Genomic DNA, 14593 nt, shown 5'->3' with positions numbered 1-14593 from the left:
AAAAGCAGGCGAATCCTCATGGAATAAACAAGTGGTTCCCCCATGCTCACAGATACTGGATAATTATCTAAATCTCAGAAATAACACTTTTCCACTGCCAAATTAGATTTCAGACAAGTATTATTTAGCCGTCATGCATTACTCCAAAATCTTTGCTGACTCTAACCATCACATCTATGGCTGCTTTGTCCAACTCAGAGGCACACTTCAGATCAGAGTGCATAACAAAACTTCTATATCATATGGTCAAGAACATAAGCAGGGAATCTAAAAGAACCATGTTGAACAAGGTTGAAAGTACAGACAACCTCAGGGTCCCTCTTTCTTTCAGCCAACCACACCACATAACATTTAGCATTAACTCAGAGCTTTAGAAGTGCCTGCCATTCCTTTATCTATCCCCACTCAGATGGGAAGGGTGCTTTACCATCGTACTCCAGAAGTGAAAGGTTTTTTTTCCCCTCATTCCCAGCCTAAGCTCACAGCCGGCATTTTTACAGGCATGCCTGTAATAACACTGTCTTCCCTCTCACTTTGCTATGTTACCAGTATTACTGTTAAAGCATTGATACTTTGGGTCTCTTATGTCTTCTTTTCTTAAGGAAAATCGATTTTCCAACTGTAAGGTATTTATTTAAAAAATAAATAAATAAATCTTTGCTGCCAGACCTGCAATTTTATGTGTCAGTTCTTTCACACTTCAGAGATGAAGATTATCTACACCTTCCCAACTTGAGGCAGCTGAATGTAGCTTCATTTTCGGTCGGTATCTAAGCTGGAGGAAAACATCATGATGATTCATTTGTTTAGTAAAAATGCAGACAAAACCAACTGGAGACCATTTTTATGCTTTCTAGTGAGGCAGATGCTTCTTCTGGTAAAGACGAGAGGCTGGATAAAGCTGGTGCTTTTTAGCAGCCAGAGGAACACTTACCAATGCTACAGCCCATCCACACATAACATATTATTAGAATTGCTTCTTTTGTTTTGTCAGCAGGTACAAAGAATTGACTTTATCCTTTTAGGAAATGAATGGTTCAGTGCCCAAGAAACTACCACTTCAAAACACATCCACTAAGCTGAATTTTCTCCAGCAAGTTTATGAAGCTCAACTGAGAAGCAGAAACATCTCTCTTCTTCAAAGAGGGTATGTGCAAGAGCAGGACTGCACCCACTTCTTTGAATCTATAGAAGGTTTTGGAAAGTAGGATGAGAAAGAAAATGTTGAGTATGTTTCAAATCAGTTCTTATATGAAGTTCAGTTTGTTTGTTTTTCTCATTGATTTTTATTTATTTATTTATTTAAGATAAACATAAATCATCTTCACAGGGAAAATTTCAGCAGCTGAGATCAATAAAGCAACTGCCCTCTTTCTAGCATTCATACTGAGATTCATCATCTAAAATCTTGTTATTTCTTCTTTCTACATTCAAAGATCCCAGGCAACTGGAGTGTCAGAAAAAGGTTGCAGATAGGAGATAGATCCTTCACTTGGCTACCATAAGGCAGTGGAAGGGGAAAGTAAGAGAAGAATCTCACTTTTTTGATCAAATGAGGACCAAAGATCAGTTCTCCAAAGCTTTTAGGAAATCTTTAAATGAAAGAGCATGCATTTCTTCCCTCTTCACTGCCTAAATTAACAAACGGTTACTTCCTCTGGCACCAGAGAATGCAATGACTGCTTCCTACCATAGCAGCGTGGGATGAAGATTCATCTAAATAAGAATAAATTGAAAAGATGTAGTTAAAATGAAGTAGGAGATGGACGATTTTTCACTGTTAAAAATTCTGTGCCAGGGCTATGCTGTGCATTGCTCGTACTCAATGCAGCTACAAAGTATCAACCTGAGTTCATGATTCTGAAGGACCAGGACTGATTTTCCTCCATGGAAATTCTTCTGTCTTTTTTACTTTCACATTTATTTTAAAAGAAAAAGGTTACACCTGGGGGGCAGAGAGCAAGGTGTATGCTTGGTATCAGTTCCTTCCCATGCAGAGAATAAATGAAACTCAAAAGCCCTATAAATACTTGATATAGTCTAAAATTTTATAGAAAGCTATTATGTTCTTATGATTTCTAGACTTTATCCTTTCCTATGCATTTTAATTACTCTATTGATGTCATGAGATTTTAATGGAGTTTAATATCATTTTTGAGTCACAGAAGCAGAGTGAGGCATAACAACATAATGTTCACCTCCAGTTAGTCATAATATGAATCAAGCTCTTTATCATCACTGTCTCTCACTTCTTGTGATAGGATAACCTTAAAAAAATTTGTTTATAAGTAATTTTGCATAAGCATACAGTCAAACAACATGGTACACGATGCAGAGATGGCGATAGCAGAATTCAGTTAATTAGTGAAAGCAGAAGCAATGACAAGGAGACCCATGACCTCAACAGTAGAAGCATGGCACGTATCCTGATGTATACATCCTGGACAGTAACAAAAAGCCTCTTCCCACCTTTTTTCTAGCAGTGGAAGACTGTTACAACTGATTCAGACCAATACTTGTTGTCTATGTTTTAAAAGTGTGTGACTGTACAAGAGTCACATTTTCGATTCAATGTTTATTAGTTATATGTATGACAAGTAACAGCTGCCAAATTTTCTTTACAAAAAACAATACAAAGCTCACAAAACCTCTTTACTACATTATCAAGTAAAGAATCAGGATTATTTTCTGGTATGTAAACTCTCCACCAGACTATTAACAAAAGGGCAAATTCTCAGACCTTCCCTGAAAAAGCTGCTATTTACTAGAGATGAGAATACAGGAAGATAGGCAGCACACTTGCATGATATGTTATCGCCAGTAATATATTTGTGCTGATAGAATTCTAAGCCAAGCCTCGCCATCCTTTCTCAAACATTTTCTAACAGAGAAGACAAAAAAAGGCTGCTATCCTACCACAAGTTGTTTGCTGACTAAATTTAGAAAAAACAATTTGCTACTTAAAGTGGGTAAACTATGGCTGCAGATTGAGACAAAATATACACAGGATCTTACAATACAAGTTAATAGCTGTTTGGTTTTTTTAGTGTTTTTTTGTTGTTGTTGTTGTTGTTTTGCCTTTTTTTTAAGCAGAATTACAGGTAAAAAGAGCAATATTCATCACTAAACTGTACACTGGGCATAACACAAATCTGTATATGCAAAATTCTGAAGCACTATTGTTTTGTCTACTCAAGCATGCATTTAATGAACAGAACTGATGTTTTCCTTTCATTGAGCTATGTTTAGCCCTAGATTACACTGCCTACCTTTCACTGCATGTCAGCTGTTGTGGGTGGCTCCAATGACTTCAGCAAGCCAGTCCAAGCCAAAGCAGGCAGCAGAGCCAAGGGGGCACAAGAAAGCAGCCCCAGGAATGTGCTGACTGAGCAAGCTCCAGGGATGCTCTCACAGAAAAGGCACCCACAAAGCTGATCCCACAAAGGCCAAATCTCTGAAGCAAGTCGTCATCTCATGGTATAACATGGAGAGCATGGAGTGGCAGAGCATGGGGTACTATCACACTTCATGGAAGCCACCGATGCGCACATTTGACTCAAACATTTTTAAAAGACCAAAGTATGAAAACCATCCAAAACTGAGCACAGAGAAAGTATGTCCATATGGCTTGTCAAATCCATGAAACAACAATTACCTATTTTCAACAAGCCATACTATACCTGTGCACATTACAGCAGCAGCATCCAAGACCTCAGCACAAAGCATCTGATCAATACGTTTATTTAAAGAAAAAAAATAAAAAATCTTGCACTTGTAAATTATTTGGCAGAACAGAATAAAATGAAGCAACTTGTATCGATTTATCATGTGAAATACAGTTACTGGACACTTAGAAAATCACAAACGTGAAGTCATGCACACAAACACATTGTTTGGTTCAACGATTACTTTTAGTACAAATGTTTTCACTTGTGCATCTAAATGAACTTCTCATGTTTGCACCTCATAATATGCTTAGCTTTGTGGTACATTCAGTGTACAGCCTTCAAACCAACCTTATTTTTACCTATAGCTCCCCTGTGGAAGAAGTGCAGAAAAATCATTGTAAAATTCTATTTATTTTCCCTCATGTTTAGAGTTGCCCTCCTCCACCACCACCCGCTCCCCCCCCGTTTTTTTTTTTTTGTTTGTTTGTTTTGTTTTTTTTTTTTTTTAACTGTAAGGTTAGTGTATTTCTAACCATATCAAGAAAAACAAGAGAAGAAAAAGAGCCCCATTGGGTTGTGGTAAGAAACCACAGCTATCAAAGTTTTTCACTAGAACAAATCAACAGTATGATATCCCCATATTTACATGGCCACCTAATATAATCATTTCATCCACACATTTACTAAGAACCCACAAAAGTAACTGTAGTAACCTACTAAAGCAAACAGAATGACTATTTTCCTATGCCTAATCAAAATTTTATTTATTTAATAAAACAAATTGCTCAAAAAAAAAAAAATAGAGGATTGCTAACCCTTAATCAGTTTGATAAAAGTACAGCTTAAAAAAAATGCACTTCTGTGAATAACAATAATACCGAAATACAGTCCCCTAAGCCATTCAAAATTCATCTATTTGTATAAGCCTAAAGACTATGAAGAGTAGTATAAAAAGCAGAACTGGAGATAAATATGATCTGCTCTGAAAATAAGCTACTCCACTATGCAGCAATTGATTTTTGCATGGTTTTAACACAATTTTTCATATCAAAATTAGACAGCTAATCAATACGGAGGTGTTTAAATATGTCCTGAACCTACAAACCTTTACATAATTCACTGACTAAATATAAGAGTTGCCCCATTGGGACAGAAAGGATGCTTCACACAGCTCAGGTTGTTTCCATGCATGGGTTCCTTGCAATAACAAAACAAAACAAACCTCAAGAAGCCAATAATAATTTCCATATCTAACAAACTATTTCATTCTTTAATCCCAGCTGATTTCTCCAGTATTTCCTGCTTACAGAATTGTAGTGTAAATTATGTTGTTTTCAATGCTAAATGCAAAAAAGTTTCTCTTGACCATTTTTGTTCAGAAAATGAAATGGGGAGATGTCACCTTGGCATCAGTTCTCAGAAGGCAATATCTCAATGAAGCTGTGGAAAAGATTTTTTCAGATTGAAAACTGCACCTTACTTTTATTGCTATAAATTTTGTGGAACTCAAGTCTACCGAATCACAGTAACAACTCCAACAAAGTTCAGTGCTGAAGGACTCTTGAAAAATTAGAAGGTAATCATTCCAAAATCTGGGGGTTGATCTTTTACATACAGATGAAGGCAACTTACTTCAAGTGACCCAAATCATCTAAATGTAGTCTTCATCTTCCATAAATCCTACCGTATTGGTAATTTTACATACTTACAAGCTCTTATTAGGTTGTCCAGTTGATCTGAACTCATTACAATGCTAAATCTACAGAAAATTCAAATGCAAGTGTCTCTCTGAAAGCAATATTCCGCTTTAACTAATGATTTATTTCATCATCACCAATTGCATACTTCATAAAACCAAACATGAAACTGAGGAGATAGCTGTGCTTCTGCAGCTTTCACTCATTTCCAGTTTCTTTGCCTGTAATAAACAAGGTCATGGCAAAAAAAAAAAAAATGAAGACAATCAGATCCCTTGCTTCAGAGGTTGCCAGTCCTAATCCTGGCCTTTCATCCAAACACACTCTTCATTTTTGCCTTCACTATGTCACAACTCACTCCTCTGCTTAAGATTTAGTCTTAGCTCTCACAAGCCTGTGGCCAGGAGTGATAATATATGGTCACAGTGACCCAGACAGTAAGAATGATTACAACTTTACAATAGCAAAAATAAAGTGTTGAATTGCTAACAGTTTCCCCCATTAAATGCCAAGGGTTGGCCTGATCTAATGTCCATATAAGTAAATGAAAGATGTCCACATTGAATCAATCTCCAATGAGCATAAACAAAACCGAGAAACAAGTGACAGAAAGAAAGAAAGAGCAATTTCTATCCAAGATTTTTATTTTTTAAATCAAGCTTAGAAGACATTAAGACATACTCTCAAGTGTCTGTTTTTGAGAATGGCTTGCTTTAAAAATCTTGTTTTGTTTTGATAGCATATCCTCAAGTATAGATGACAATTTGGAGGCTTCTTCATCTTTCTAAAGATTTTTTTTCTTTTCCCTCTTGATATTTATACAGGGATTTTCAACAGAACACAGGCTGCTGGGCAAACCGGCCATGGAGGAGGAAACGGAGAACATCGATGTCAATAGCTGGCACATGAACTACACAAACAAACAACAAACCAAAAGAACTGTTTGTTTAAAACATTTCTCATTTTCAATAACAAACCAATATTTGCTACTTTCAGTAGAGCACCTTTTCAAACAGAACCGAGGCTGCAGCCATGGTCAGTCGTATCTACAGTACTCTGCTCAGAAAACTCAGCTATTTTTAATGTGATGAAAACAGTCCATATTTTCAGCCTGCTTGCCCATTAGCATGACACATCTGAAAAAGTTCATGAAAACAGCTATTCAGATACCCAAGGTGCATATTTCAGAAGCCACTCAGAAATGACAGCCTCCCCTTTTGTTTCTGCCAGTTCAGCAGTCCTGTAAACACTTATGGTTTTCAATATATTGTTTCAGGTACAAACAGAGAATGCACTCGAAACAGAATTTAGATCGGTTTGACAGGTGCTAACACGCAGTGGAGAAGATATGAAATAGTAATCTTGTTACTAAAATAAATAATGAAAAACGTGGCTGCAAGCATGATCTCATCAAAGTCTTCATCTTAACACAGCACAGTGGCAAAGACCAGAAGGCTCTTGTGTGACATTGTTATCTAAAGTCCTGATTAGATTTTCACCTCAGAGTTCTCAATTTTGGTAGCAATCATCGCAAAGATACTATGGTGACTGGCACTCTATAAATACATCATACAGACAGGTAACAGTATAGAAGACGGCTATCAGATAAGAGTTTGAAGCATTTGAGAATTCAACCCTGCCATTAGGTCTGTATAACAGTACTCAATTTTATGGCAGGAGAAATGTGATTACAGATAAAAAGGTAGGATTAGTGCTGTACAAATTCTTTTCCTCTTAAATTAGATTATCATCACTCAATAGCATTAGTTAGGTATTTTGGGAGTGTTGGAATTCGACAAATACATAGGCATGTATTAACCGTAAATTTAATAAAAGCCTGCAGCACAACCCAAAGGTCACAATTTGATGGGCCTCGCTTTGCTAGACACTGTACGAAACTATGACAAATGAGTCACAGAGAACTTGGAGTCTATGTGAGCTACTCTCACTTCAAGTATCTGCCAAAGAATGTAAGCTGTTATTTCCCCTGTTTCTATTTTAGATTTTATTACAAATTCATGATAATTCATTATAGGCTCAGGCTGGACGTGGTACCTCATACAATGCACTGTGCTGGGTGCAGGCAGAGCTGTGGGAATGAGGCTCTGCTCATCCCAGAGGATTTGCTGAGTATTTTATTGCTCTAGAGCCAGAGGTGTGAGCAGGTGCCCCTGTCCCTGACATGCATGCTTCAGAATTGCTGTTGCTAAAAGTTATCATTATTTTAAGAATACCCACACTTATTTCCACACCTACCAAAAGTACGAATGCTTAGATTACCTCTAAGCATTAAGCTCAAACTCTTCCAATATACTGCTATTGCTGTATATTAGTACAAGTATCTCCCTAATACAATTATAATCCATCGTAAAGAAAGCAGCTGATTTTTTTTTTTTTAATCACCAGGATGAAATGGCTTCCCCTAAGTAAACTTCGTACACATCCAATTTCTCCTCACATCTTGATAACAAAAAGGTGCAATCAGGACCAGATCTGCAGTATTAGAACAACGGACAAGTTGCACTGCACAATCCAATTTGTATTTCCATTATATGAGCTCATTCTAGACAATGTGGGTTCTTGCACGATCCCTGCCCTTGGCATACATGGGTTTCCTTTCAAAGCAAGCTCTTCAAGAGAGCTACGTCACAAAACCTGTGGGATGACTGCTCCTGTAAAACAGCATAACGCAAGCAGTGATGATGATACAAAGGGTAATTTGTGTTCTTGCAGATATAGTCATCGCATCATTACACTTCCTCTTGCAAGCACAGGGAATCACATATCCAACATTTTTAGTGCTGGACTGGACAGCCAAATGTTTGGAGAGCTTTTTCCTCTGCCAGCAGTAGTTGCTTGTATTGTCCTGAGGTTCTGAGATACGAGAGGCAGGGGAGGGCAGCTCTGAGAAAGAAACAGGTCAGCACACTTGTCACGTGTGCCAGAAGATCAATGGGAAATAGCGAAGGTAAAATGGCATTTACTAAGCTGATACTCAAAACAACAGCAAGTTCCCAATCCCTTGGTTACACTGCCTCCAGCAAGAACCCTAACTCCGAGGGCCAGCCTTGCCAGGGTCAGACTGGAGGTACATGCATCAGCTTCCAGCTCACAGCCTGGTTTCATCAGAAGAAAAACCACCCCGTCTGCACCACAGCAGAGCCCAGATGTGAAGCAGCATATATGCAGAGCAGATGATGAGTGAGTGCGCAGTTTTCTGTCTTAACAGCATACATGCACCCATTGTCTCTCACCATCTGCTATATGAAAGAAAAACCTATGCATATATAGCCACTCTAAATTTGCAAGAAGAGTAATTCTCAATCCTTTGCATAACTCTAATCCATTTTTCCTACTAACACACACTAATAGGAATGGCTTATAGCCCAGTTTAGCATACTACTAAACTACTGCTATCTATGCTTTACCTCTGGAAGAACAAGATAACCTTCCGGAGCTTCCTTTGTAAAATGCAAAATATTTCAGTCAAAAACATCAAGCTCTGACATTCACATATGTATGCTGGTGCCTAAATTAAGGTATGGATGTTTGAAATTTGTATCCTTCAAGGACAATCTGTGCAGAAGAGATAAACATTATAAAATGTAGACAGCTAAATAATGAAGTAAAGATTCTGGAATTTAATATAATGATAACTCAAGCACTGAGCTGTATGTGTTTAGGGTTTGGAGGTTTCTTTTTCCTTTTGCAAATTGCATTATGAAAATGATGGTTACTCTAACAAAAAAGAAATGTATTTGCTATGATGAATAGAAGTTCCCAAATATTTTTAGTACAAGACAAGTAATTTACTCAATAAGTGAAAAAGTTTGTTTAGGGAAAAAAAAAAAAAAAAAAACAACACACCACTACTAAACTATAGCAAATGTCCAAAATCAGCAGAACCATAGAAGGGCTCAAAACAGAAGCAGGATGTTTTACAACAGCTGCTCTCTTTCAACTTTCTGTAATTTGTATAGCTACTTCTTGATGGTGGCTTTTTTTGTTGTTTGTTTTGTATACAGAACAGCAGGCAGTTCTAGAAACAGGCAGACCGTGATCTCACTCATGCAACTCTGAAACAGAGGTGGATCGCTGCTATCCCAAACCACCACCATCCAGACACACGCGGAGTCAAGTTCTGTACTCTCACACCAGCTCTGAAAACTTATCAAATATGGCCCTGATCCAGCAAAGCACTTAAGCACATGCTTTACTTTAAACATGTAAGTAATCCTATTAGAGCAAATGAGATTCAGCATAAACCACTGGGCTGAGTCTCAGAATACCTTGGTTGCGGCCCTGATTATGTCAGTGACCGACTGCGTAACCTTGGACAAATCGCTGTCTTTCTATTTCCTCTTTCGCACTTTCTGCATGTTTACGGCATCGCACACTATCTAGACAAAAATAATCCCAATCTGGAATCTTCTGGAAAATGCTGTGCTGCAAATAATGTCAGGAATACTTCCTTTTGGCCCCTTTTCAACTGCTTACCACATGCTTGGAAGTAACGTTTCCCCCCAAAATCACAATGACATCCCCTACCCTTAGGTGTACTTATCCAGTACGGACAACAGACCTCAAAATCATAACTTTGAGTTTAAGAACATGCATTGGGAAGGGACCCCGGCTGCAGGATACCTGCACAAGGGCTGGGACAGGTCCCCAGGTCCTGCGGTCACTGGGCCTGTTCCCATCCCAGTACTGTCAGAGGCCAGGCCTGGCCGGGGTGCCCAGGTGGGACTGCACCTTACTGGGCGGCTGCAACCCCTAAAGCACAAATGGGGCAGTCCTAGGAAAACCAGAAGGCAGCTGGAAGGCAGAATTGATCCATAGGGTGCAGGGCAGTGATATCAAAAGGCCTCACATTCAGTATTTTTAGACAATTGAATATAGCATGCAGTTTTCCAGAGGTAGGCCACGTGCCATCAACTCTACGCCTTGATGATCCCAAGAATGTTTTCAGATAAACAATTGTGGTTTTGCATATATACACAAACAGGCAACACGTTTACTCGTGCCATCACGCTTCCTACTGCCCAGCACTCGTCACAGGCGATGTCACTGTCACAAGAAGAATATGGATTCGGAGCGTAACGATGAGGCGGGCATGGATGAGCGGGCAGGATACTCAAATGAGTTTCAGAAAGACTTGAGGTGAAATACTGTCCCCAGTGAAATCAATAACAGTTCTCCCATTTACTTCAGTGGAGTAAATATTTCAGCTCTTTTTTCTGTGCCTTCTGGTCGTCTCAGTGCTGACCAGAGTAATCATTTATTTTTCTTAGGAGCATAGGAAAAGGAGAGAATGGATGGAAAGGGAGGGAGGGAAGAAAGCAGGGAGAGAGGGAAGATTATTTCAAAATAAATGTATTCTTCTTTTTGTGGATAAAAAAACAAACCTAACAATAATTGCTACAGTTACAGATTATAAACAATACAGAAGAAGAGGTTAGATCAACGTAGCTGAAAATCATTCTAGGAACTCACTTGCAGATTCCCCTTCTGTCCTTGAAACACCTGTACACCACGCTCTGCTTTCCTGACTGAGCACAGCAACAGCAACACAGCTTCGCCTGTGGCAGCCTGCTCAGGATCAGGCCTTCCACATGCAAAGACATCTATTATAAGCCACATGCATTATGAGCTGTACTCTGTTAATTAAAATATTTTCTGCCACACACTGGAAGCCTGGCCTACAAGATACTTGCCAAAATTATGTTCAGGAGCACAGAAACTGAATTGCATTTTTGAATAGGTCAAAAGTTAGTTACTTCTGACTTCTGAATGTGCGCTCTGTTCTCATTGTATGAGGAAGGGAAATAAAGTCAAAAGGTTATATCTAACTCTGTGCATTTGCTGCAAGTTAGTGGTCAAAATAAACTTCTGGTTTTGCAACCATTCACATTTTGGACGTAAAAAAGAAAATCAGAAAGAACTTGTACAGCAAACTGTAACAGCTCCTGAAATAAATACATACCATGCATAACAATAAAGTTACCGAATAAGTGAAATTTACAGTAAGCATGCTGTCTGTCAGTAAGTGTTGTAAGTTTCCTAAATTAGTTGGCATATCAGACAACAGTGAATATTTACTGCATGTTTTAGAGCTCTTGAAGTCCTTAGCAGCATTCAAAGTTAAGGTTGACATTTCATCTTTAATTCATGCTCCCGTGTCTTTCTATATTAACTACTAACAAAGCAGCATGCTAATAGCCTCCTCATAGAGCATGCGCAGGGCTCGGCCGTGCACACTCCACGGGAGCACGGCTCTGCATCTCTGCTGAGAGTAGATCTGTGCGTTTTGGAAAGGGAGGCAAGCTCTAAGTCACTACTGACAAACTTGTACGTTGCAGCAGCTGAGACCAAGATGATCATAAAGATGATCGCAAATAACAACAGGGAAGGACACTCGTGACTTCTACTTGAAAACAATTTATCTGGGAGAAAGTTTTGTTCAGCTACTAAACCTCTTTACTTGAGCCCACGTTATTTCTCTCTCTGAACATGATCTTTGCATTTCAGCAAACTTTATCTAGGTATTTGGAAAGGATTCTTAAAAACAAACAAAACAAAACTGATTTTAACATAAGCTTAGACTTTGTGCAGCACCCTTCTGTTCCCCAGCATCTCATACAGTGCCTCACAAAAGGCCCCAGAGGTTGGACAAACATAGCACCAGGAAAAACACAGTGTGAAAGGGATCTTTATGTGCATGTGTGAGGGCCCAGTGCTAATAGCTCAATGTGCTATTGACACATCACAGTGCAAACAGCTAAGGCTTTTTCAAAATAGCATGAGTCACAGTGTCATTCTTAACTTCGCCTTTCCCAGATTTGGGTAATTTGTGGAACAAATCATCTCCATATTATTAAAACATATTTTCTGTAAATGAAGGTAGCCACCGGGGAATGCCTAGCGCCTGACTGTAACGTTTGCTCCATAAACTACACGCGCCGCAGAGAAGGTGTGAATAAACACAAGTGGGACTGCAACTTCTTCGACAGCCCTGGCGGAATTAAAGCGCTCGTTACCCTTGGGTGCTAGCAGCCGGTGCCCCTCCAGACATCCCACCCTCCGCTCCGCTGGGGTTAGGGGCTGGCCAGGGCAGAGATGGAGCTACCCGGAGGTGCGGAGCGGGGGCAGCCGCTCCCTCCGATCCCTGCCGGGGTCGCCCAAGCTCCGCCGGGGCTCTGCCGGACCCGGGTGGCAGCCCGGGACAATCCGTGCAATGCCCGGCTCGGGAAGCCCCTGCCCGTGTCCCCCGGGCTGCGGCACCCCAAAGTTGCCGGCGGGCCGGGGCCGGGCTCCGCAGCCCAGCGGGGCGCCCGGGAGGGTCCCTGCCGCCCCCCGAGCCCTCCCCACCGCCGGGAGCCCCCAGAGCATCCCCGGCCCGGCGGGACGCGGGCAATTAACAACCGCGGGTATAATCACCTTGTTGTAGCTGTAGTAACCCAAGCACTGGGCAAAGTCCAGGTTGGAGGGGTCTCCGGGAAGCGAGCTGCCCGCCGCAGCCGGGTAAAATCTTACATCCATGCCGGTGCTTTGGTCCCAGAAGTGCACTTGGAGAGAGCGCCGGGGGCTTTGATAGATCCACCTTCAGGTGCCTTCGCCGGCAGCGGGCACGGACGGGGGGCGGCAGGGGGCTGCGAGGGGGAGAGGCGGCGGCAAAGTGCAGGTAAACGGGGAGGAGGAGGAGGAAGAAGAGGAGAGGAGCGGGGAGCAGGGGTGGCGGGCGCGGAGCCCAGGTGGGTGCCCGTCCGCCGGGGCGGCCGGGAGGAGGGCTGCTGCTTTGGGAGAGCCCGGTGCCAAGCCACAGGCTTTGCCTCCGCATTCAGGAGCAGCTGCCGTACACAAAGGAGCCACGCGCCCAGCACCGACCGACGGCCGGCCGGACAGACACACAGCCAGCCAGCCACACCGACCTCCCCAGCGGCTCCAACCGGAGGGGAACGGGGAGGGGCGGGGGGAGAACAGAGGGAACGCGATGCGGGCTGGGGAAAGGAGGGGGAGAAAGAGGGGCAGCGCCCCCGGAGTTGGATGCAGCGGGGGCTGCGCGGGTGCGAAGTGCCGGAGGAGCCGGCTGGGCGCTGGCAGCGCTCCCCGGGAGGAGCGGCCGGGCCCCGCGCCCCTCCCCGCCCCGCCGCCGCCCCTCCCGCCGCCCGCCCGCTGCCGCCCCCCGCGGCCGGTGCCGGAGCCCCGAGCCCCGGAGCCGCTGCCCATGGCCGTCCTCGCCGGGCGGTGAGGAGGGGACTTGCCCCGCTGCCGGCTCCCTGCCCTCCTTCGGGCTCTCCGTAAGGCGCCCTATCGATCGGTCCCGCTGCCCGGCGGGGCGGGGGGCGCGGAGGAGAGCTTTGTAGCGGGCTGCGGGCACCGTCCCGGAGGCGCCAAGTCGGTGGGTGCCCGTGCAAAACATGCACCGAGGAGCCACGTTTGTTTAGCCGCCGGGCTGCCCAGTCCCGGCATCTTGCGGCAGAACTTTTGAGGGAACCGCTAAGGCAGGAGGGAAGGCTGTTTGGCCTCGCACCCGTGCCCCGCAAACAAGGGGCGAGGGAGAAAAAGGATGGAAGCGCCCTTGAGTCAAGGCTTCAAAAGTTCTGTGCTGGGGAGAGACCTGTCCTTTGGGCCCAGGGCTGTGTCCCAGCATCCTTGACTGTCTCTGGTTTACTCCAAAATACCAACGACAACAGAACTATACCAGGTTTAGCTGAATAACACCAGCAAGACCTTCTCCGAAGGCTTTTTGCCCACATTTCTGCTGTGGCAGCAGGGGCCAGGGGTCAGGGACCAACGCTGCAGTCCCACCTCTGCCCAAAACCTGCCCCAGGGGCTTAACACCCCACACTGCCCTGCCCCGCAAGAGTTTGCACTGGGTAGGTAGATGGGGGAGCACACTCCAAGTCAACAATCACAATGTGTGGAGAAAGGGAACATCTTCCCAACTGCGTTCCTAGAAGTCTTGCAGATTTTTGTGGCACAAATATTGTGGCAGGTTCCTGCTGGCACAGGAGGCGCCAGATCGCAGAATCAGTAATGCCTTTGTTCAGGGTGTTGGTACCCAAGTGTCGTAGCTTGAAGCCAGGAAAGATCTCTAAAGTGACATTTTGCTCTAAGAGCAGAATTAAACATAGCGTGGATGTACATCTGTATTTACATGGAGTATTTATAATCTAGCTTTCTAGAAAAATGTGTATGAACTGGTAAATGCCTAAGTAGAAAAGAAAG

At 42.8% G+C, this 14593-nt stretch overlaps 1 protein-coding gene across 2 annotated transcripts in view; it reads right to left on the bottom strand.

Annotated features, from left to right (window-relative positions):
• The window catches only part of TOX3 (TOX high mobility group box family member 3), a 77745-nt gene extending 64212 nt beyond the window's left edge, over positions 1 to 13533 (bottom strand). Inside the window, exon 1 of one of the 2 annotated variants that reach the window (XM_068693551.1) lies at positions 12803 to 13533. In XM_068693551.1, coding sequence (XP_068549652.1) covers positions 12803 to 12904 — 102 coding nt within the window. In that variant the 5' untranslated portion in view covers positions 12905 to 13533. The remainder of the gene's footprint in view (positions 1 to 12802) is intronic. The other variant, XM_068693550.1, reaches the window with a different exon arrangement.
• Between the last annotated feature and the right edge of the window lie 1060 nt (positions 13534 to 14593).

Source organism: Anas acuta, chromosome 10 (genome assembly GCF_963932015.1).
Source record: "Anas acuta chromosome 10, bAnaAcu1.1, whole genome shotgun sequence".
NCBI classification, from domain to species: domain Eukaryota; kingdom Metazoa; phylum Chordata; class Aves; order Anseriformes; family Anatidae; genus Anas; species Anas acuta.
The sequence above is the reverse complement of the archived record's forward strand: the minus strand, read 5'-3'. Positions and strand labels throughout refer to the sequence as shown.